Source organism: Perca flavescens, chromosome 20 (assembly GCF_004354835.1).
Source record: "Perca flavescens isolate YP-PL-M2 chromosome 20, PFLA_1.0, whole genome shotgun sequence".
NCBI lineage: Eukaryota > Metazoa > Chordata > Actinopteri > Perciformes > Percidae > Perca > Perca flavescens.
This window is the reverse complement of record NC_041350.1, coordinates 21098714-21124535: the sequence shown is the minus strand read 5'-3', so window position 1 is coordinate 21124535 and position 25822 is coordinate 21098714. Positions and strand designations below refer to the sequence as shown.

The 25822-nt window shown below is 41.6% G+C and overlaps 1 protein-coding gene across 2 annotated transcripts in view; it reads left to right on the top strand.

Moving 5' to 3' along the window:
- Positions 1 to 7009: 7009 nt before the first annotated feature.
- The window catches only part of zgc:110158 (single-stranded DNA-binding protein 3), a 45346-nt gene continuing 26533 nt past the window's right edge, over positions 7010 to 25822 (top strand). For both annotated transcript variants that reach the window (XM_028566121.1, XM_028566120.1), the window contains exons 1-4: positions 7010 to 7218; positions 16672 to 16744; positions 17429 to 17490; positions 20539 to 20623. In XM_028566121.1, the coding sequence (XP_028421922.1) occupies positions 7163 to 7218; positions 16672 to 16744; positions 17429 to 17490; positions 20539 to 20623 (276 nt within the window). In that variant the 5' untranslated portion in view covers positions 7010 to 7162. The remainder of the gene's footprint in view (positions 7219 to 16671; positions 16745 to 17428; positions 17491 to 20538; positions 20624 to 25822) is intronic.

Here is a 25822-nt window from a genome sequence, read left to right as displayed (position 1 = left end):
ATCGGGGTTGGATATCGAGGTCCCGCCCATACACCCGCCGGACAGCTGTCAATCATGACGTTACATATAGCATCAAAAAACTAATTAAAACCAAACTTATCTGAAAAATGAACACTTGAACATACAGTACATTAGTAAGAACCTACAATGACAGAAACCATCTTTGGGATAAATGTGGAACGACCTCTAGCTCACCCACTAAGAGCGCCCCATGTTGGCTGAGTCCTGCAGCGGCGCGGGGTTCGAATCCGACCTGCTGCCCTTTGCTGCGCGTCATCCCCCATCTCTCTCCCACTTTTATGTCTATCCACTTTGAAAATAAAGGGAAAAGCCCCAAAATATAATCTTAAAAAAAATAATTTTCGGCTTCACTTTTGGGAAGTTGTCATGTCGTCCATCTTTATATACAGTATTTTTTTTTTCTTCTCATTTTCCGTAACAATGGTTTGGAATTTTGATTTACATTGATATGACACAAAGAAAATCTTTATACTTTAATTTATTACCCCCCTAACTCACCAGGAGACAGACTTTTTTTTTTCTTTTTCTTTTTTTTTTTTTTACAAAGAATACAGATGGGGAGAAGGAAGGAAGTGATTGCTAAGTGCTGGAACAGGTCCCACATCTCTCTAGAAGCCAATGAGCTCTGATAGAGAAATTCCAACAAACTGACTGATTGGCGCTGCAAAAGATGCCATTCAATTAGAGATGAACATGTGAATGGAATGCTTCTGAGAGGGATCTGGAGTGATGAAAAATACAGGTTTGGCAGGATTGAGCTCAAACCTGTTTGGGGATTGCTCATGTGTGCCTTTGTGTAAATTGTGTATATATATGTGTGTGTGTGTGTGTGTGTGTGTGTGTGTGTGTGTGTGTGTGTGTGCACTCTCCCTGATAGGATAGGGGCTTCGTTAGGGTAATTACAGCTTTGCTATGTAAATAAGCCTGTCATAGAGGAGAGAGACACACCCACCTCTTTTTCAGACCCAATTAACCTAACTCCCCTGGAATTTACATACCTAACAATCTACAGCACACACACACACACACACACACACACACACACACACACACACACACACACACACACACACACACACACACACACACACACACACACACACACACACACTATTGCATGCACACTTGTATACACTTTATTAAAGTGCAAATATGCTTTTCCATGCCCCAAACTTTCTCTTTCTAAACACCAGGCAGCGCAGTGTGGATGTGTGTGAAACTTGAGTCCTTTTGTGCGTATTCAATCCAGGTTGAGATGGTAGATACAGCTAGCCAGGTGATATCTGAATGCATAAGGCATCACCCCGGGCTAACTGGCTGCTGGAGTTGTGGTGAGCAGCATCTATCATCTGAGGCCGCTGATGAATGTCTGTCCTGAGTGGCTCTGTGGCATAGTGAGGGGAAATGAGTCATGGTGGAAGGAGAAGGGAGGAGGAGTAGGGGGGAAGATGAAGGAGAGGGGCGCAAGGGAGATGATAAAGTAAAGAGGTAGAGGATGAGAGAGAAGAGAAGAGAGTTGGAGAGAGGCTGAGAGAACATGAATTAAGAATATTCAGTAAGACTGTGTAAGAATGGAAGGATGGAGATCCATTTGGAAGAAAAGTAGAGGAAAAGTGAAGGTGCAGAAGGAGAGGAGGAGAAAGGTGAGAAGTCAGAAGAAGAAGAAGAAGAAGAAGAAGAAGAAGAAGAAGAAGAAAGAACAGAGGGAGGAGTGTGAGGGTGGAGAAGCATGAATATAATCAGGAGACAAGAAGAAGGAGAACGAAAATGGAAGAAGAAGTGAAAAGGGGGAGGAGAAAGAGAGAAAGAGACAGAGATGAAGGATGTGGGTGCATGGGGAAGAACAGAGGGAGATAGTGGCGAGAAGGCAGGAAAGTGGGTCAGAGGAGAGGACGACGATGTGGAAGAGAAGGAAGAAGAGAGTGATGAGGCGAGATGGAGAGAGCGATACCAGAGCGAGACGCAAGAGAAGGGTCATAATGGAAGTTAGGAGGGCAGCGTTGCCAGGGTGCCGAAAACCAAATAATAAACCAAATAAGTCTCCGGAGTTTGCAAAGAATATGAATCTGTGCCAAAGGTTTTCTCCATGGTTCAGGACACACTATTCGTGTAGCCAAATTGGTTACAGGTATAGAATTGTATTATAAACCATAGCTAAGAAAACAGCCTGACACCTAAACCACATGGAAGTTGTTGAGGTTGTGAGTATCTCAGGAGAAATGTGATTGCATTATTTATCCAGGCTCAGTTAATATAACTGTAATACATTATTGACAGAGTGCAATGTACATAGAATAATCAGGTTGCTTCTAAATCAGTTTCATGCGATTTCACTATTATGGGGGAAAAAACTGAAACTATAACCAGGTTTTCATAATGCAAATTTTAACCAAATTTCCAGACAATTGGCAAAAGAAAATGCAAACGAATGTGTGTTTATATATTAGGAATTGGTTCATTGAGATCAACATCTTGTGTCTCTTCATTTGGGTGCCATTAAACCATTGCAGAGCAAGAGGGCACGAGATTATGTTATTGAAAGAGCGACAAACCTCAAATGGTGGAAAACATGATGGATATATGGCATTCATGTTTGTTTTAATGTAGGCCTATTCATTTCATTCAGCAAATGCGCAAATTGAAGATACGAATAAAAACAGGCAGATTGGTCCGCCTGGGATGGTGATCTTACCAGGTTCGATCCCTGGTCTGGGCGGGTCCTTTCTGTGTGGATTTTGCATGTTCTCCCCTTGTTCGTGTGCAAAACATGTATGTTAGGACCAACTCCAGTCTTTTAGGGTTAGGGTAGACGTTCCACTTCCAGGATTACTCTGTTGCTGCCGGAAATTCTGCCAGATGCTCTTTTCAGCCGGATGTCCGTTACCTTCCGCTTCATTTGTGTTGGAATTTTAAACTCTGGTTGATTTATGAGGACTATGGTTAACTGCTCCTCAGATCTCTGCAGGGTAAATCCAGACAGCTAGCTAGACTATCTGTCCAATCTGAGCTTTCTGTTGGACAACTTTTGAACGTACATGTTTCACCAAAACAAGTTCCTTCCCTAGCCTATTTTGCAGCGGCACCGAGGCTCTATCCGGCGCCTAGCGCCGTCCTTGACGATTGTGATTGGTTTAAAGTAATGCCAATAAACCAGAGCATATTTTTCTCCCATCCCGGAATGCTGTGTGGACTAGCCAGACCCTCCTCCGCAGCACTGTGGAGGACGGGCTGGCAAAGTGAGACTAGGGTTATAGCCAGGACACACTTAGCCGATTATCGTCCGTTAGACAGTCTGGCGAGGTCAGTGACGTGAATCTGTTCAGTGTCCCGTGCCGTTGTCCGTCTGGGGGGCTGTCGGCGTTCATTTTGGCCGACCTGACATGTTCAGTCGCCGGCAGGGCAGTCGGGACTCACCCGGAAATGGGGAGCGGAATGAGGTGACTAGAGTCTCTCAAAATCTGACGAAAATCTTTTAAACTGACCTTTGTTGAGCTGTAATGAAGACAGATTCAGCAACTGCACGGCCTATTTCTTGCTTAAAATGTTCTCAGAAACATGTTTCAGTGAACTATTTTAGTACAATATGAGATCGTATTCTGAACGGCCGCCATGACAGTCTGGCTTTGAATTTCCGGAGAAAAAAAAACCCATGTGACGTGTTCGTCCAATCAGCTGCCGGTTTTCATTTCCTGGGCAACAATACAGATTAGTGCCGCCTGCTGTTATAGAGATGTATTACGTCTCGTCTCGTCTTTTTGGTCTGTTCTGTGGCACTTTTTGGACCAACAGGGGGAGACTGATCATCTCGACTGGCTTTTCTGTCAACGGTTGGCCGTTGGCTATATGTGTAAGCAGCTTTTGGGTAACCCTAACCCTTAAAGACTGGAGTTGGTTTCCGTGCTGCTCCCTGCTCCTCTGTAGGCCTATAGCATGGGTTAAATGCAGATGATGAATTTCATTTCTCTGTGAATGACAACAAAGGCACATTTAACGTTGTACAATTTTTTTGAATTATCTATCGTAGCTACATAGTACAAAGGGTTAAGTTATCATACAAATACAGTAATTACGTACAACTGGCAATAACACTGTTAGAAGGTGGTGTGCTTAGATAAGCCAGACCCACATCAAGATGCGTCTTGCGTCTAGATTTCTAGGCTAGTGCTTGGATGAAGGTAAGATGGAAACATGGATGGACAGGAATGAAGCACAATACAAAATACTAACAACCTTATCTACTCATCTGCATTTTATAAAACATAGAGAAGGAGAAAGTACACAGTGATGCTTCCTGTGTTTATTCTGTGCAAAGGAGGAAAAGCAGTGTTCCCGGGATCATTGGGTTCTTGGATCAATACTGGTGCTATGATGAGACAGTGATAGAGTTTGTGGTCTAGAGCTTAAAAGATACCTACACCATCACTTTCTTCCATTCTCCTTCTCTCTCTACTCTGTTCACACTATGCTGACATTTTTACACCCAAAAATGTAACTTGCTTGAAAGTAGTCTCCAGAGTGGATTCATCTGAAAATGCCAGCATCATATTTTAGAGTGGACAGGGGAAACAGAACTTTTAGGAAATAATGGCATAAACCTATTCTAACCCTCTAGCCCTCTCTGGGATCACTCATTTTGAATGTACATATTTTGTCAGACGACTTTGCCATCATTAAATTGTCATTTAATCAACAACCAGAGGCGCAAAATTCACTATTCACCTGGTTAACAGGTGGATTTTATTAGCCGCAATCAATTACTATTGTATGCTCATTCAGTTTTCTAAAAAAAATATGTTTTCTGCGGACAAAGAAGAGGAAATTTAACAATTTACATTTATTGTTTTGGGATTTCAGTGGGGATTGGAGGTCATTACAAAAACATTAACTATGAAAATGCTGATGTGGACGTGTGTTGTTTTCGCATGTAAAGAGCAGTCTAAATGTAGGCGGTTTAGTGTGGAAGTATAGTCTCAAACACAAATATTAAAAGATTAAAAAGCATTGCACAGCCTTACCAGTCATTACTGATTATTATCTAGTATATGTGTGTGCATAAGCATGTAATTCCACATGCAATAGCTATGACTGGAACAAAGAAAATGGCGGAAGGAAGAGAACATTTTATGTCTGTTTTTTTTTGTGTCTTGCTTTGCATTTGTGTGAGATTAAGAGTTTAAGTACAATTCAATGTTATGAACATATACAGTATCACTTGTAAAACAATATTAGTCTAACTATTTTGTATCTTTCAGTACATATTTGTTGCTATACATTATTATTTCACCAAGGTACATTCGTGCAATTTACTCTATTATTCCTCTATTCTTTTATATCGTATTGGCTCATCATGTTTGTATTCTCATGTTAAAAAAAACAAGTCCTACCACACACATTCAGAAATGTATTTTTTTCTCTCTCTCTCTCTCTCTCTCTCTCTATCTATCTCTCTCACACACACACACACACACACACACACACACACACACACACACACACACACACACACACACACAAATACATGTGCTTGTCTCCACACATACACACACCAGTGTGCGCACAAACACACATGCACACAGACAGTCAGCTGTGCCCTTCCCACAGCTATAGCACGAAAACAGAACACACTGCCTGTCCCTGCCTTACACACATATACACACACATGTGCACACACAAACTCTGCAACTGCCCTCTACACACTCTTAAAGGGACAGGACACAGACTTATACATCACTAACAAGAGCCAACCGCATACCTGAACACTAAGATAACATTTACAATAGCTGTAGCATACATTATAATGGTCTTAATTAAAATATTGTGTGACTGTGAACATAACGCTAGCAAACTATTTCAAAGGTAAACTAGAGCAAAGTGTCATTTGTTGGAATAGTTTGGGAGTGGCTGACATATTGTGTTCATTTTTAACTCTGAGGTAACAAAGCAAGAACATTCAATGTGATTGTATAAAAATGTAAGAATTTACTACAAGAAACGTTTAACTAATAGCAACAATTTGTGCATGATGATTTCTAAGTGTTACATATTGTATGCCTTCATCGTTATGTTTATCAAATGATCAGTTTGGGTGCTTACAGTTTGATTGAAATGAGTATACTAATGTACTACATTTTGAGAATGACTTACACATGACCATAAAGATACTGTAATGTAATTGACCAACAATCTGAAATAAATGTTTACATTTAAATTAGGTAAATGGTAGGACCTTAAAATGAGACAATGAATGCTGCTCTAAATCTGCTTTTCGGTAAAGATGGAACATTTTGGAGCCAAAAAGGAAAACTGGATGTGGCAGCCTTAACAGAAGTTCCAAATGTTTACAAGTCAATAAGGATGAAAAATATGGACAAACATAGAGGTATTTTTGTATTGCATTAAAAAAAAATGTTTTCCTATTTGCAGTAATATAATCAGGTAACTTGATAACCTCAGTCAGTGCTGTGCATGATCTGTAGGAGGGTCAGGGGTGAAAGAGGCACCTTTCATGTGTGTTGAGTAGGGGAAATGTTCAAATATGTCCTGAGGTCCTACTGTTGGACAGGTACTTGGGTTGAACACAGGGGCACTTCAGGGGGAATTTAGGCCAACCCAGGTGGGCATTTGGGCCAATCAAGTGCCCTTCTGGTGTGACATTAGGACAAATCATGGTACATACATATCATGGTTAAATTTCATGGTTAAGTTTCAAAATAGTAATAGCCATTAGTATTTGCATTTTGGTATTGTACATGAACACAATGCAATGTAAGGCCTGAACTTAAAGGCCTTCAGAAGAGACCTTGAACTTGAGCGAAGTCGACAAAATCTGAGACACTGTGGCTTTAAGAAGCCCCCACCCTCTCACAACAGGGGGGGCGTGAGCTGAATCCAGGAACAGCGATTGAAAAAAAAAAAAAAGCTCCACCAGTGGACTGTTTCAAGTTACCCCCGGCTGAAACCCTGCCTGATTTGTGGGCAATGTTGGGGATGTAGAAAAAAAGGAAACCGGTGCAAAGAGAGCGCAAGGGAGAGATAGGGAGACAACACTAACTGGGTAGCTATGGAGATAGTAGGTTTTCCTGGTAGCTTTCTTTGACAGGTGTCGAGTGGGATAAAATAAAGTATCAGAACATCCTCCAAGATGTACGGCAAGGGTAAAGGAGCTGTGGTCCCCTCCGATAGCCAAGCAAGAGAAAAGTAAGTAAATTATTGCACTGTCACAACAGAGATCCAGCCAAGAAGAGTGTGCTAGCTAAACTTGCTAACAGATGTGAGGCAGCTCAGTCACTTCAGCAGGAGCACGCATGTTCAGCAACGTCTTTTTTTTCAAATTAACATACAAGCTACAAAAGTGATGCTGTGATAGTTTGTTCGTTATGTTTTCCACTTTTTGTGTCGTGGTGCCTCTTGCATCTTCCAACTACACAGGCATGGCTGCTAAGTTAGCCCAGGCAGCTAGCCACACTGCCAGTTTCACTCGTGTCTTTCTTGTTTCTTTCAAATTCAAAACAAAGACTGGCTGTTTCAGCGACCAAAGTTGCACCACTTCTACAAGGAGGGAGTGTTGCTGCACATGTTCCCAGTAATAATGTACAATGTGCACTCGGGGCTGAATTGCCTATGAGGAACATTGATGGGGATCCCACTTTAGTACCATCTATTCCCTCGCCTCAGTGTGAGGAACAATGCATTTGGAGTGACGCTGTTCATTGTAGCTAGCTGGCTTTTGTGTCGCCCCGCGGAAGCAGCAGGTAAAAATAGAATACAGCTGTTTGGGGCTTTGTCACAAAATAGCACAGGAACGTGTTCTAGAATTGTTCCACAATGATACTCCGTCTCTGAACGCTGGCTACATTGTATCCGTGTGTGTGTGTGTGCGCTCAGCGGAGACCCGCCGCTACGATCTCCGAGCAAGGAGAGCTGCGCCTCATAACTTTTGTGGCCCGTACAGATTTCCTTCAGTCACCCCGAGTTGTGCGAATAAGTGCTGGAGATAAACTGCTTGTGATTTGCCGCCACCGCCTGCTGTAGGAGACCCAAACACAGGCGTTTCAGTGGCTGTTTTGTCAGGAAGCTTAGGTGGCGTTAGCTTGGGGAGCTGTAGCCCTCCAATCCCTTTGTCTGCACGCCACCGTCTCGATGTCTGTTGTTCGCTCACGAGATGGATACCTCACGTTTACCCCACAACTAAACAATCTGCAGGGGCTTCAACATACTCTGGGATATGAATTCAACACACTTCTATGCATCTATTCTGAAATAGAAGCCAGTATCTGCAGGGAACTTTCTTTGCTTAATAGTCACCGCAAACAAAGCCAACTAAGACCTGTACATGCTTTCATTAAACTTTGTTAGATGCAATTGTTTTAGAGCCATGTGCTGTGTTAATGGAAAATGGTAGTTTATATTACAATACAGCTGAAGAACCTAGAGTTATATAAGTGGTAGGAGCCCACAGGTGAATGCTTATGGCTTTATTCCTCACAGCGGATGGGTTGAACACTACAAATGCTCACTCTGGCTGGCTGGACCAGTCAGCAGATAAGGGAACTCGAGTGGGACAGAGTTGTCAGACTCGTGTATGTTTGGGTGAATACTGTATATGCCAGCAGGCATCCCATTACCTTTAAACTCACAACTTCTTTCGCTGTGTTGTGAACCCAAATTCTTTATTCTTTCTTTATGCATCGCTCTTCTAATGTCTTTATGCATCGCTCTTCTAATGTCTTTCTTCATCTGCCTCCCAACTCTCACTTCCCATCTTTTGCTGCTCCTCAAAGTCCTCATCCCTCGCTTCAGCGTTGAATTATTGAGACAGACTGAAGCAGCTGCTCTCAGCTTTGCGTCAGAGTTGAGAGAGACAGGAGAGAAAGAAAGAGACAGAAGAGAGGGAGATATGGTGGGCAGACTCATCCATGTTTAAAGAGGGGGTTTTGTCGTGAGCCTCAGGCAGGATGTCAGGTGTGCCAATGGTGTACATCAGGGAGTTTTCTCACTTTATGGGAGTAAGCGTATGCTGGCACTAATGTCCCATCTCAGAATGTAAGTGGGAATGGCGGGGAGGGAGGTCAGGAGGTCACCTTGCGTAGTGTGATGGAAGAAAATCTAGTTTCAGCTTGAGAGAGGATGGGGAAAATGCAGAAATCAAAAGCCAGTAGAGTGTGATTCCAGCAATATGGTGTAAAACGTTGGTGTCACCAGGTCATATAACCTCAAAAACTAGGCTGTAAGGGTTGCTGGAGCTACCATTCAGATTTTTTTTACCTTGCCTTATGAATATAATTTCACATTCTGGCTGTCAAAAACAACCACTGCTTTTCTTCTATTTTCCTCTCCATCCTGACTTGACTGTTCCTCTGATCCCTGTACCACCTATTGTTTCTTCTTCTATACAAATGGGTCATGCCCCCTCTTATATTCCAGTCAAAACTATTTTTTCTCCTCTGCCTTCACGCCACTATCCTACAGCTGCTCCCTCTTTTTACCCCCCCTCCTCCTCAAACTTCTCTTCCTTTTCTATGAGCTAGCTTCTGAGCTTTAATAATGCAGTAGGCCAGGTGCACGCACACGCAGCCCCTTTTGCAACCCACACAAAAACACACATACACACACCACACATAAAAATTTCATTGAAGGCCTCTTGGGGGGTGGTGGGGGGGGGGAAGATCTACAGTGTGATCCTCGTATCCCCAGACGTAAGACCGAGTCCTTAGCTATTTTCTTCTCGTCAAACTCTTTTAGAAAGCTGCACATATGTTAAGCAAGCCAGTAAACCTGCAGTGAACAGGGAGAAGCAAACAGTATCAATATTTGAAGCACATGCTGTGTCTTAACGCATCCTGTGAGCTTTTGCCAGGCATTTCAAAACTGTCAAAATCAGTATAGATGCAGGGGATCTACATGTGTTAAAGTGTGATCAGTAGACCGCAAAGTGCAGAGTTAAAATCTTTGTGTGTGTGTGGCTCAATACTAGACTGACTTGCAAGTGGCAGTGCCTTACACTCTACACCAGCGGTCACAAAGAGCTTTGTGACCTACAAATTGCTAGGAGCCTCAGAAAGTGGTCAGATTCCCCTGGCTAAAGTGGTGGTTTATGTGTGTTTAGCCTCATAAGAGCATCGGTCATTTGTACAACAACCAATCTGTCCCACTCTCTGTGTTGAATAAGTAAGTTGGTGCAGCCAGGATATTGTTGCTGTTAGATATTTGTACAGTATTGTAGATGCAATACATTAAATAATATTAACCAATTCCGGGAAGTTTAGAATTCAAGGCCGCTTTTGCTTTGTTTGTTTGTTCATCTGGATGTCTGCCTGCTCATGTATGTTTTCTTATCTTGGTGACAATCTGCAGGAGGGGAAGCTCAGCCATTTATTACCTTCCGTGCAGGATGGCCTGCTGTACACACACAGACACGCATACAGTGCCCATTGAAACTACTATCACTTTATACAGGAGGGGTCACTAAACGCATGTTCAACCTGCAGTTGACCCGTTCATAGTATAACACGTCACACTTTAATATGTGGTCAGAATCATTTGGCGAGACTCATGTCTGCGACTGTGGTCCCACGCGTGTTACAGATAAACTATAAAATTACAAAGTATTGAATTACATAAGTGCCAAGCAGAGTTTCAGTTTCTGTTCTCTCTGGCTGCTCTGTCTCTCTTGCACTCTAACTTTTTCTCTCATATATATATTTTGTCTTCAACAAGTGGTGGTATCACTTAAATGAAATTCAAATGTCAATAACTTTTAAAAGGAAATTCCTATGCTATCCATAATGTAAAGCCATTTTAAAAAAAAAAAAAAAAAAAAAAAAAAGGGTTGTCCATCCTATGCTCAGTAGGGTTGGGTATCGTTTGGGGGTTTTCCGATACCGGTGCTAAAACGATACTTTCAAAACAGTGCCAGTGCCTGAACCGAAGATCGCCAAATTACAGTCTGCGACATTTAAGAATGGCTTGTTTATTGCTAAGGCCATGTGGTCAAAATGTAATGATTTATTAAAAATGTAATAATATCTTATAACAATAACTTACTTCACCAGTAAATTGCTGTGTAAAATGACAAAAACAACCAGTAAATGGGTATTTTCCAATATATTTGAATGCACCACGAGGCTTACTAGTTTCAAGAAAACACACCGTCTGTGTTGTTTTTTCGACAACGGCAGCTGCACACTGTTACGTCCCGCTGTTGGAATCCTCTACAGTGAAATACAGTCACACTTTACAGCGTTTAGCTGTCAGCACTTTAACCGTGTTTAAGCCAGTTACTAGCTAACGGTAGGCTAACGTTACCTGCCAAGAGTAGTGTTAACGGGCGTCCCGTGCAGCGATGCTTCGGTTGCTTCTAACGTCCATTTCGGAGCATCAGAGAGAAGCGTGGGCATTTAAGTGGCACCGAAAATGAGGCACCGAAATAAGCGTTGCTATTCAGTCCGGTCAAAAAATGAAATTGCATTCCTTTAGTCATCTGTCTTGTACCTTTTTTCTCAAAAGGAAAAAAAAAAAAATTCCAAACATTTTGGTTTCTATTTTTTAACATGATCTATTTCTTGCATTTTACGGGTCGTTTTGGCACCGGTACCGTATTAGCACCGGGTTTAAGTACCCAACCCTAATGCTCAGCCCAGGTCCCGAGGACCCATTCAACCACTGAGTCAGTTAAGTCAGAAAAGGGGTTTATTGTATATGGACTAGGGCTGGGCGATATGGAGAAATTCAAATATCATGATATTTGATACTGCAACGATATTGTAGTGTTGACTATTGGTGCTTTCACAAAATATTTACACAATGAGATTTGTGATGAATAATCATCAGTATTGTTGATATAATGACTAAGTGGGTAAGGGCAAATAATAGAACAGTTACAACAGTCTGGTAAGTTCAGAAAATGACATCACTTTACTGTAATGCAGCCTTAAAACCCATCTGTGCCATATCACGATATCCAAAATCTAAGACGATATCGATATAATATCGATATATTGCCCAGCTCTAATATGGACTGCTGACGAGCCCTCGTAATGACCAGCAGTATGTAGTCCAGGCATGGCTGTTTCAGTGCCCATGTTATATAGACAAGGTTGGTGAGAAAGTAGGGCTGCTCGATTATGGGGAAAAAAATCTAATCACGATTATTCTGGTCAATATTGAAATCACGATAATTGAACACGATTACTCGTTGACTTCTGGAAAGATGTTGCAATTATTGAACTTAAAAAAAACTGGAAAAAGTTAAATTAACAGTTCACAACACGAGAAAATAAGAGTTTACTTGCAAAATGTAATGAGTTTAATAATTGTTTTTCTCGATTATTCTGTTTTTGTGATCATTGGAGCCGAAATCATAATCACGATTACATTGCGATTAATTGCACAGCCCTATGAGAAAGTAGAGGTAGGCTGACGTAAACACTTCCATCTATAGTTTTGTCTGAATTATTAGCATTGTCCTACTTTATCATACCAAATGCCATTTATTGTGTGTGCTCATTAGTATGTGGCGTGCAGATTGCTTTGACATCCAAGCAGAACTCATGTGTCACGCCTGAATAATAACTTTGTTGCTTTCGGATTTAGATCTTTTGCCATGTTTAAGAAAACACATGTAATTATAGAATTCTTAAGAAGCAAGCATTTAAATCTGCCAGCTGCCACCCCTCCTGTGATAACGTTTAGAAAATGTTGCATTGTGAAGGGCAAGGTGTGATCATTGGCGACCATTGGCTCCGTACTAAAGTTATTATACATTTGCCTATTCATATCTTTAAGGGATTACATATTTTGCATACTAACAATGCATGTTTTAAACATTTGCATATCATAGTAAGAACTGGTCTGGCACGGATTGTATCTCCATTATAACACATTACAGCAATTGTTGCCATTTCTTTTCCTCCAATGCTCCCATGTGCTCACCTCATCTGTAGCTTGATTCGAGGCATTTAGCAAAAATAATAACTAAATTAGTTAATTCTCGCCTTTACCCGTACACAAAAATGTGCAGGGCTTTACTATCCCCCATGTGGGCATTTACTTTGTTTATGGTTATTTTCATAGGGACACACTTAAGTGTAGACTATTAACTAAATAGACTAATGCCAATGCCATATATTATAGCATTTATAGCCTAAGATCATTTGCAACACTTGTTCCTAAATGGATATTCATAAAAAACTATATAAGCAATAACAGTGCGTGTGTGATCATAAAAAACATAAAACAATAAATAGAAAATACAAACTATAATGGAAGAACCATAAAAGTAGAGAAAATCCTCAGGAAAGACATCTGATCGATCATGCCTAGTTATTCTTCAGGGACTTTAAAATGATCCAAATTGTGATAGCGATTATTTTCATTATCAATTAATTTGATTTCAATTTCTTCTGTTTTAATCCTTTGGTCAATAAAACATCAGAAAAACGGTGACATCATTGAATACAATACAATATTCAGTTTGGTATATCGTAAGACCAAGAAAAATTCTCACACTTGTGATCCTGGAGTCGTCATTTGTTTTGGCATATTTTCTTGAAACATTGAGTGATTAATCGGTTACCAAAGTAGTTGACTGATTAATCAACCAATCCAGTTTGATTTCTGTGGTGTCACAAGTTCCTTATATTCACTCCAAAGCAGTCTGTTCAAAGGAGGCTTTTAGGAAAGAGGGTTTCACCTTTTATAGTGCGTTCCATTTGTACTTGGAGGTCGGAAAAGTTGGAAACATGCTCCCTGAACTCGGATTTCCGAGTTGGGAAATCGGGACAACCTCCTAGTACCTCGAGCTCAAAATTCAACATGGCTGCCCCGTGCATCAGCAGCAGTGAAAGCTGTTGTAACGTACAGTTATTAGCACTTCTGTCTAATCTGTGTCTCACAAATGGTGCTTACCCATTGCTAGTACCAGCTCTGCTCGGCTCGACTTGGCCTCGGTGCCCCGTCCTCCTTTTTCCATTGCAGATTTAGTACCGCCTCATGCGTGGGGCGAGCGTGGCTGGTCGTCATAGCGCCGCCGCAGGAAACTGCCGTGACCGAACGCGACACACGCAAACATCGAAGGTGTGTTGTTTTAGATTCTCGGCATGTGGCCGTTGCCGCAGCCAGAAGACAAATTTTGTTTCAAAACCGCTGGTTAAACTATTTAAAAATGGCGGGTTTGTTCAGGACACCCCCGTCTGTCGCTAGCGATGATGACGCAGTGATTGGTAACTATTTTCTCCGACCAGTCAGTAGTCTGCAGGTCCACGTCACCTTTTGGTATCGACTCAGCTCGCTTCGAACCTCGACAGAAGTGATACTTTAAGTACCTCCGCTAGTACCAGGTACTGTTTTTCCTAATGGAAAAACAAAAATGGCGAGTCGAGCAGGTACCGTGTAATGGATAAACGGCATAAATCAGCCATACACACAGTCCTGATCAACATCTATCTGTGGACATGTTAAGCTGTTTGTATGCACAACAAAACAGCGTAATGCATTGTTAACAACTGGTATTACTAACGGTGGCTAACCTGGCTAAAGCTACCCCACAATTAAAAATCAGACTTGTAAATGGAACGCATTTAACTCGGGTGTGACGTCATTCCCAGCTCCGAGGTAAATGGAACGCACTATTATCACTGAGTATCATAGGAGCATGGTGATGCAGAAATGTATAGATAAATTATGCTGTGGCAAATTCAGTACAGTTATTAAAACGTACCCTATGTATTGTCTTTAGAACACTGTGTTAAACGTGATACCTATCAGCTTCCTATCCCAAACTTTTCTTGTCCAACTACATATGTTACGAGGCTTAATGGCACTAAATGTGCTGAAATAAACATAATCTTCATCACACCATTTAACAACAAAAGCAAATGGGCTATGAGTGGTTAAAAATGAACTGCACAACAGCCGTATTATCTCAAAACCACGTTTCATTGATCAGTTCATTGACTAATGATGGGGACTATGACATTGAGCTACTGTCCTTCTCATTAGGACCTTATTGGCCTGTCAGAGGACTGTCTGCTCTGGCCACACAGGCCCCTGTCATATTCACGCTGCTGGTCGATTGATGGTCCATTAACAGCCTATTAAACACGACTAAGTGAAGGCGTTAGGAGTGCAATGTTGGGCCAGTGGGGTTTCCCACTCCACAGCGCGGTTCTGGTGTCTGTTAATAGACCCTGTTGGATTTCTGTTATCAAGTGTGGCTGGTTATAATGATTACAAAAAATTCCAGGCAAGAGCTTTTAAAATATAGTTGGAATTAGTGGGAATGCTTGTCGTGTGCAGCTATTCTTTCAGTATTTGGTGTTTTCATTCAGATCATAATATTTTTCATACAGGTCAGCAGGGTTTTTTTCAGCTTCTGCTGTGATTTGACGACTGGATGCTTAGGGTAGGTAAGATGCCCATGGACATTAGTGGCAGAACTATACAGGCCACTGTAAGTGCAGCTGAGAAGATGTGGCCCTGTTTTCAATTGCAAGACGTCCAGAAACCAAGGAACCTTTTGGGGAGATACTCTAGAAATTTACCTGCATTTCAACCACAGGAACCTAGAGACATTTTTAGTTATGGGGTCGTGGTTTCTACCCTCCCAAAAGTCCCTGCTCCTAAAGCAGTACTTTACGGCCGACTGGCAACTATCAAAGTGAAGGCAACAGTACTTAAGGTTGCTGACTGGTCAAACATAAGCCTCGAGGCAGCAACGACTTGTGTACATCATTCATTTATACTGCAAGCAAACACCGGATGTTGCTTGTGTTAATATTAGGATTCGGGATGGGAAGCTCTTAACGTCATTGATGTTTAAATTACAGTTATGCAGCCGACATGTCTATATATTCATCATATTCTTTATTCAGGACACACACAAAAAATGGTCCATAGCACAATACAAAACATAGCTAAACAGACAAATACAAGATAAAACACATAAGAAATGACTACAACAGTCAGACTTCCACAATGCACAAAGAGTGTTCAGATATTAGCATATAGACTAAAACGCCAATGGTTCCACAGTCTTGAAGTGAACCTAACTGCACTCAATGCAGGGTTCACTAGCATATTGAGCAACAAACGAGATAAAAGAAGTCAACAAGCAAGAAAAACAAAATGTAACCTTTCCCTTGTATCTGCTAATTGTTGGATATGTTATGTGCTTAACCAGAAAAGCACTCCCTCATCCTGCCTACTGGAGACGGGCATCTTGACTTGTCACTCCTGCCACCTCTGCATGTCTCTTTTCCAGCATCCATTCAAACATCATTGTCACACAACAGTAAATTTACAAGAACAGCGTGACTCTGTTATTTCAAGCAAATCCAAAGTTGTTCTGTTAATACCTAGTCTTTGTTTTTTTTCAGATGTGGTGCACAAAAGATGCAAACACAAAAAACTGAAATAACGTTTAGTCCCCGGAAAAGTTCTCGACTATTAGCTCAAGGGGCTTAGAGTTTATGGGACAGTTTGGTTGAAATTTGTTTTGTTGCTCTGCTTTTGGTTGTGAACGAAGTGGGCCGCCCGAATAAATCAAGTCTTAGTTGCAAAATAGGCAAGTTAGGAAGGAAGAGTCTGAGGCTGTCTCGCAAATAAAGGAGGCTGAATTTAGTCACTAACATTTTTTTTTTCTTTGCATTTCAGGTTAGCATTATATGTGTACGAATACCTGCTACATGTGGGAGCACAGAAGTCCGCACAGACCTTCCTGTCTGAGGTAAGATGACATCCATGACCGTAACTAGTTTATGTTATAGTTTTTATGTTATTTTGTGAAAATTGCTTATCTAGAGCTAGCGAGATGAGATAAAGAATTGATGAAAAATCTCCAGCCAGGAAATCAAACGCATGTCACATGGGCCTTGATGACTAATGAATGTGAACAAACAGCTTTCCTCATTATTCAAACTGTAGATACGATAACCCAGCCATAGTGGACTTGTGTTGTCAGTGCAAACATGCTAAACATGATTACAGAGCATGACGTGTATCAATTTTTCAAAAGGAAATCCTATAAAGTTACACCAGATCATGCTCCCTGTCATGGATAATCTTAGTGTAAGAACAACTGTCTGTGGACATTGTAGACATATGTAGGCATTGTAGTGTTTGTATACATTTCTTCCCAACAGCCCTTTTGGGTGTAGACAGGCTAGCGGTGAATGGGTATACGTCGTTCCTGGTACCAAAACACATTTCACATGTAAAAAAGGAACAGAGATATAATGGAAGGAAGAGAGTCGAGAAGACGGAGATCGACGGAGCCAGAAAGATGCCCGTGTTCATATCCGAGGCCATTGACAGTTTGAGACTAACTGATTATATGTTCTTAACCCCTGGACCTGCAGACATAATCCTCCTCTCTAGTGGCCGCAAGTGACTCTTCTCTCCTCTCCTCTAGATTCGATGGGAGAAGAATATTACATTAGGGGAGCCTCCCGGATTCCTCCATTCGTGGTGGTGGTAAGTGTCGATTACAGTTTTTTTTTTTTTTTTCTTCTTCCTTGTTTGATTTAATACAGTTAGCCTTTCCATGTTATTTGCTTGAGCGTGTAAACCGTTTTCACAGTACATGTCCTAAGCTGCCCCACAACCAAAACTCAAATTAGGCAAATCAATAATACGTTTTTCTTCTGTGCAATAAGCATGTGACCTGTTTTCACTCCGCCACTCAAAGATTCGGAGAAGAATCGTTAATAAGTGGAATCGATGAGCAGAATCAAAATCGTTAAAATCCAAACGATACCCAACCCTGTTGATGGGGCTCTGCTGTCCATCCCGACCCTACGTAATTCATTACTGTCATACGCACAAACGGTAGCTTCATTTGAGCTTCCACGGTCTGAAGGGTCATGGAAGAGCCATAATTAAATATTGAATATATTCAACTTTTTATATAAACATACAGATATTCATGTTACATGTTAATTAATGGTACTTGTCCCCCCCCAGTCATGATTTAAAAATGACTTCCATAGGTGGGAGGTCTAGAAGAGTCTCAGCCTTGGGGTTGACCAGACTCATCGAGGGCGTGACCCCCCTCCCTCCCCGTCTTCTCCCCTCTCCTCTCCTCCAGTTCTCCGTCCTTCACCCCCCCGTTCCTGAAACAATAGATCCAGATGGTTGGGAATGGACCCCCCCATATTCCCCTCCCCCTATTCACCCCCTCGTCACCCTTTGTGTGCCCCCCAACCTCCCACTTTTCTCCTTTGTTCATGTGGGAGAGGGATTCTTAGCAGATTAACCCTTTGCATTCCATCTTCCTTTGTGTCATCTCCCCCCTCCCCTCCTGTCATTTCTGCCCCTGGCTAAGATTTGACCCCTAGGGCTCAGCTTGAGCACCGATCGGCAGTTTCACTTGTTTTTGGACGGAGCTGTCACCCGTGGTTCACAGTCACTCAGTTTACAAGGAATCCGGATGAGGAAGTGAATTGCACCACATGTTTACAGGCAATTCAGTATATGTTTTTTAGGGCGTTTTCACACATACCTTGTTTGGTCCGGACTTTCGGACTTTTTAGTTTGATCCGAACCAAAATTACAGGTGTAAAACCTCCCCCGGACCGCGGTCCGGATCAAAAGACCAAATTTTGGTCCGATAAAAAGAGGTGGTCTCGGTCCGGACCAAACTGAACCATGGTCCGGTTCGTTTATAGTGTGAAAGCATTTTTTGGATGGTTCGGACTTTTGGACCAAATGCAAGAAGCTCTGGCAGGCTCTCCTTGTGTTACAAGACCGGGGAAGCTCCGACACAGAGAGAGGATATGAGAGGACGAGGAAGCCCTTCAACAAACCAATCAGTTAGAAGTATCTGGAGACGTAGCTCACGTATGTGATGACGGCAGGACGTAGGTTTGTCACGTAGAGATCTTTAGTGCGCTTGCAAAACTGCAGTGTGAAACCACAACTTACCGGATCAAATGTATACAATGTAACAAAAACATGAACCTTGGTCTGGACCTTGGTTCGGACTTTCATGTGTGAAAACTCCCTTAGTGTAAAACCCACGTTTACATGCAGCAGTCTTTTCACTTGCTCCTTCCTCAGGAAGATTAAAGCACCGCTACAAAAACGGTACCACTGGATTCACAATAGATTCACTGTGTTGCTGAAGGACACTGTACTGATATTAGAACTGTACATATTCCAAAGGAACAAATATTTGAGAACCTATGGATTTAGAATTACAGACTTGTAAATATATTCTTAAATGGTCTTTAAAAAGTTCAGCATCTAGTGTAACTTTTCACCTCAGGCGGTGGCTCTGCTGAGTCAGAAGAATGAACGGCAAGCTTATAGAGCACCATCAGCAATATGAGACCAAGGACATGTTTTAATAAAAAGAAAACGAAGCAACAGAATAATAATTTTGAAAGCATACAAGTCTGGATAAATCCATAGAATAGCTTTGTTTTCTTGTTCAGTGAAGGACTTCAATCTAGGTGTAGGTTATTTCTTTACAAATTATAATAAAATAAGTATAAAGTATAAAATGGATGTTGTCTTTTATCTGTGGCAAACCATTCTCCTCCTTTTCTTCCTATCTCCTTGTTTTAGGCTTGTAGTGAAAAAAGGAGATCATTTTTTTTTCGACTGGTTTCGAGGGATTAAGTCCAGTAGCCTCTAAGCATTTCTCCCTGTTGATGTCCTTGAGCAACACACTGACATCCTTTTCATCTCTAGCTCAACCCATGCACTCTGTCTTCTTGTGGAAGGAGGAAGTTCCAGGATACAACTTTTTTTTTTTTTTAGATAAAAATATTCCATAAATTCCTCTTTATACGCTCAAACAACTCTCACTGGAGCTCAAGAGGAGTACTGTAGTAAGCCTCCCAAATATGAAATATGAAGTGCAGAGGTGTATGAAAAAAAAGAATCCAGGGTGTGGGATTCAACATGTCTGTGTGCATCGCAGATTGTCAGGACATGTGAAGTGGCTGCCTGATTAGTCCTTTCGTTAGCCATGCTGCTGTTTCACTCTGTTTATAGCACTTTTACTAAATCAATGCGCAAAGACTGATTCAATTAAGGCCTCTTAGACAGGTAGCACACAAGCAGTTAGCGTTGTTAGGCGTGTGCGTTTGGTATTTTCCACTTACGGTGTTCTAATAAACTGAAACAAAAGCTGTTATGAAAACAGTTTATGTATATGTGTCTGCTCACGATGAGGCCATATACCAGTCGCTGCTGGTAAAAGAGGGTATTTTAGGGATTGAGTTTATCTGTAAATTTATGCTTAGTGTAACAGTTAAAGTTTAGGGTAAATACATGGATGCTGTCAATGAGAGGTCCATGTAAGTGTGTGTGTGTGTATTTTTGAGTGAGTGAGAGGTTGATTGAGGGGGCAACACTGGCATCATGTCCCTCTTATGCTCAAGTGTTTAAGAGGCAGTTTAAGAGCGCTAGGGAGATGGTGAGAGTGTGTGAATGGGTTATGAATAGCCGTTACACATTTGCTTGTATTGCTCTGTATGGTAACCTTTGACTCTCTCCTCCTCCTTCCCATTTCAGTGTATTCTGGGATTTGTATTGTGCAGCTCCAGACCGGAGGGAGACCTGCGAGCACTCCAGTGAGGCAAAGGCCTTCCATGACTATGTAAGTGAAAAACGTCTCTGCAGCCACCTTTTTTTTTCTTCTCGCAGTAAAACACTCACTCACTGTGGAATTTGTTCCTTTTATATGTCTGCTTGAGACACACATGCAAACACTGTAAATGTTTCTATAGCGACATCAAGTGTGTAAGGGGAATCTTGAAGTGGCACCTACAACAGCAGGTAGAGGATAGTGTGCACCTTAGGAAATTTGGACAGGAGATATAATCATTAGCTGTCCCGGAGATGTCTCTCTAACGACTAAGAAATACTAAGGGCTGCAACTGATGATTGTTTGTCTTTTCGATTATTATTTTTTGTCTCTAAATTGTAAGTAAGAAGTGAAAAATGCCAATCACAGTTTTCTAATACTGTATTCACACCGTCGTGTAAATTTTGTTTGTGTTACATCAAGTTACACATGCAAGTTTGATCGGTCGAGAAATATTTGAACTCGCGTGGATAAGAAAATGAAGAAAATGTTGCGTGTTTGCGTTGTGTACCTGAAGGTAAAGAGTTGAAAACAGTAATTCCTTCTTATTTAGAAACTGAAACAGGAATATTTCGTGTTTTTTTTTTTTTTTTTTTTTTTTTTTTTTTTTTTTAAAGCTGGAGTTCAAGTTTTTTTTACATATAAATGAACATGTATAGATGTCCGTTACATTTCAGCCCCTGTCAAACAAGTTCACACAATGCTGATTAAGCCTACCACTGTCGGGAGAAGCTCACTGTACTTCTCAGTAGACGGGAGTTGTGTGACAACATTCCAGTGCTGGCACACCAGAAGAGTTGCGTTTTACATCAACCAGCCTGAGCTGAAGGGGGAAGAAAGGGAGGAGACATATCTGAATGTACAAAGTACAAAAAAGCTACAGTTAAAACGTATAACCACTGTAAGCTTTCAAGATATTTAACTTTTCATTTATTTTTCCTTTTTTTTTTTTTTTTTACAACCTTTAGTTCCCCTGGCATGTTTATAATTCTAGATGTAAGTTGTAAGGTGTTGTAAACTTGTATAATTGTTTCAATAAAGTTGGCAAAAAAAATAGGGAGAGATCTGAGACACCATAGCGACGGAGAACCAGCTACAAGTATGGCAGAAAATCCTAAGAAGAGTAAGAAAAGCTACTGCAGTGGATGCTCCGGATAAAAAAAGAACCTTGAAGTTCAGAGGAGAAAAAAAGAGAAAGTAATCGACTGCGAGATGCTGAGAAATCACCTGCAGGCATGCGTCATCAGCACGCATCGACAGCGTTTGTGTAATTACTCTCACTGCTAGAGGGGGGGAGACAAAAGTTCGCACTCCAGCTTTAAAAAATAACTGACGATTAATCGACGAACTGTTTCAGTTACAGCAGGGAGATGTGTTGCGTCAAACCAGGCGCTCCTTGTTTCACAAGTTGCATCAATAAATGAGAAGATAGTTACAAATCAAACAGTGAGCGAGATGGAAGTAAAGTGAAAGTAAAAACGTTGGCGGATCGGCATAAACAAAGGACGTCATGAGTCTGAATTAAGGAAGAGGAAATAAAATGTGTCAAACCCGGCTGATGGATTTCATGTTGTACCATCGAATCACATTCTGTTGTGTTGAAGATCTGTTGATTCAGAGATGATGAGGACATAGAAAAGGACATATCGTAGCTCCTTAGCGTGCTTTTCTTTTCTCTTGTTGCACTGAACCGTATCACCACAACTTTATCCAACCTTCTGAAATGTTATCACAAAGTACAATATGATGAAGCTATCAAGCCCACATAAGCCTCTGTAAGGAGAGACTTCTACAGTTAATCATCATACCTGACAAGCTCTTATAGATGCAAGGGGGATTAGAAATAGTTATGAAATGGGAGGAGCCACTGGGGGTTTTCTCCACTCTGTAATCCCTTTTTTTGAATAGTTCTTTTATTGGTGTCTTTCATGTTAATTTAGACTCTCCTGGATGATGTAACAATCAATTAGGTTTTATATTTTGTATATACACTCACCTAAAGCATTTAGAGGTGGGGTCCAGGTCTAGACAATCTCCTGAACTCCAAACTGAATGTCGGAATGGGAAAGAAATGTGATCTAAGCAACTTTGAGCGTGGCATGGTTGTTGGTGCCAGATGGGCTTGTCTCAGTATTTCACAATCTGCTCAGTTACTGGGATTTCCACGAAAATGCCTTGCTGATGCTAGAGATCAGAGGAAAATGGGCCGACTGATTCAAGCTGATAGATCAACTTTGACTCAAATGACCACTCGTTACAACCGAGGTATGCAGCAAAGCATTTGTGAAGCCACAACACGCACAACCTTTAGGCGGATGGGCTACACTAAAAATAGGAAAATGAGGCTACAATTTGCACAAGTTCACCTAAATTGGACAGGTGAAGACTGGAAAAATGTTGCCTGGTCTGATGAGTCTCGATTTCTGTTGAGACATTCAGATGGTAGAGTCAGAATTTGGCGTAAACCGAATGAGAACATGGATCCGTCATGCCTTGTTACCACTGGGCAGGCTGGTGGTGGTGGTGTAATGGTGTGGGGGGATGCAGAAATGCCTTAAAGTGATGGTTCGGAGTAATTTCACCCTAGGGTCCAAATAGGTTATACACTCCTAAAATGATGGATTGGAAAGTTTGTAAGTACACCAGAAGTTTATAACACTTGCCTGCTGGCTTCTGCTCTCTGCTGTTGCTGCTGTGTTTGGCTCAAGGTCATGGTGCAAAGGACCCTAGGGTGAAATTACTTAACCATCACTTTAATTCTTTGTGTCATTGATTCAACAAGGTGCTGGAAGCATTCTTTAGAAATGTTGGCCCATACTGACAGGATAGAGTCAAACACAGTGTTAGTATGGTGTTCCTAATAATCCTTTAGGTGAGTGTATATACACATTACCCATGATCCTTGGCCCCTACAAATTCAATAACTCTTTGGCATTCCAGTTGGGAACAGAAAGTGGCGCCATATTTGCTGAATTTGTCCAGGAAAGACCCCGTATCTAAAAGTAAACCAATTTAAGCTGCAGATTGTGTTTTCAGTTTTCTCAACAGCATAATATTTAGCTTCCACCTGTGGTAAGAGGCTCACATAACAGAGTTGGATGTTTCTTACCAAAATGTCATAGTAGAAATAGTCATAGTTACCTACTCTCTTTTATGTACACAGGCTTGTACCTTTCGATTTATTATCAAAGAACCAGATATTTCTAAGCTTCTGAAGCGCTCTATTCAAAATTGTATGGAAAGGCAATGAATGGGACTCTGACTTCCAAAACAAGGGGTGCCAAAAATGGCACCCACCACTTTGTATCTACATAGTTTCTCTGGGAATCTTGAGAGAAAAATCATAAACTCAATTCCTGGACCCAGTGTCTAAGGACTGAGGGTGTTGTGTGCTGTACAGACTGCAAAGCCCCTTTAGGGACATTTGTGATTGAAATGACTTGAGTGAGATAATCATAATTCTTGTATTGTTCAGAATTGTAGCCTTAATAATAGCCTTAAGTTCTCTTCACACAGTTTTTTTTGCGTGTGTGTCCTTGAGGAATTATTTGATGCCTTTGGGTGCTTGAAAGAGGAATTCTTCTTCTCCCGTGTTTCTCTGCTTTTTGAGGTCAGAAGTCGGAGGTCTGGGTCAGCTATGATATAGCCTTTCTGGAGTTTGTAGGGATTCAGTGTCTTGCCCAAGGACACTTCGGTGGTGCTTGCTATCACAGATGCTCAGGTCCACGTCTCTTGCAGGACTGGAGTCACCCTAATAACTGCTCCACCGTGCTGCCTAATAGGGATGCAACGATTATAGATTTTGTTGGTACGATTATAGCCTGAAAAATAATCACAGTTTCATGATTATGCATTCATCAATTTTACTGCTGATTTTTTAATGTTATTTATTGCTGCCTTTTAAAACGGAAATAACCCAGTAACCGTTTTGAATGTTTTGAAAATGATTCTATGAGGACAACCTTTTTATTTAAATTCCTTTTGAAAAGAGTAGAGACTAGAGGTGATTCAGTCACCCCACAAACAAAGGCCAAGTTTGCAGCAACAATGCTGTCCTTAGGAAGAATTTGGCACTTTTTGGGCTAGAAATGACCCTGCTAGCTGGTGTGCCTAAAAGTTGGAGGAGCTGCTAGACAAGATGCAGCTGTCACAGGGAGATGCGCAGCATGTTGCCAAGGAATAAATGCGATGGAGTGATCTCTTTGCAGCCTTACGTCCCACAGGGGATGAAGAGGAGTAGCTAAGTAAGTAACGTTAAGTGGTAACGTCAGTGACATGTTTGAGCTGTTTTGCCTCGTACAAATGTAATGCCATCGTCAGCTTGCTCGCTGTAAATGCAGACGTTTTCTTCTGATTAGTTAGCGGTTATATGTAACGTCACCGTTAACATTGAATAGGCTAATGTTAGCTAACGGGTAACATTAACAAGCTTAACAACAATGTTAAAGCTATAGTGCGTAGTTTCTGTCGCCCCCATGAGGAATTCTAGGTAATGACAACAAAACGGTCTGCGCATCCACATGATACAAGCCTTCAGTGATCGTGCAACCCCCACCCCCACCCCACCCCCACCCCTCGTCCACGCAGTTGCTAGTAGCCAAGGAGGACACGGTGGATTAAAAAAAACATGATGGACTCTTCAGAAGAGGTATTTATCTTCACTCGAGTTTCTGCGTGCAAAAGTTGCCGGACGAAACTAGTTTCTAAACAGAGATACTGAGAAATACAGAGAGAGTTGTGTGGAGCTGATAGTCTTAATTAGCTAGCTTTGTATCAACTCATTTGGCAATGGCTTGAATGTAACGGACGTTAACACTCGGTGTAGCGGAGCCTTTAAGATTTAATTAACCGTGACGTTTTAAAGCGCGGTTAATGGTGAAATCGGTTAACCGCTTTGTGTGTGTGAGTGTGAACTGTAACTGTATCCACTTGTGTGTAAATGTCATGTGTCGTGATTGACACAGTGCGTCTGTCTACAGCCTGTCCTCTCTGGTCAAGACAGTGTGGCATTGTGTGTGTGTGTGCTGTATAGTGTGGAGAGATAATGGAATAGAGTTCTAATCCGGTAATCCCAGCACTGGGCTGAGGCTAAGCCAGGGATTTATGTGTGTGTGCGCGTTTGGGTGGGTGGGTGTGTATTTTTGGATGGGGGGGGGGGGTCTTTGGCATCCAGCCCATAGATGGGAGGGTGGAGGGGCTCACACGCCCAGT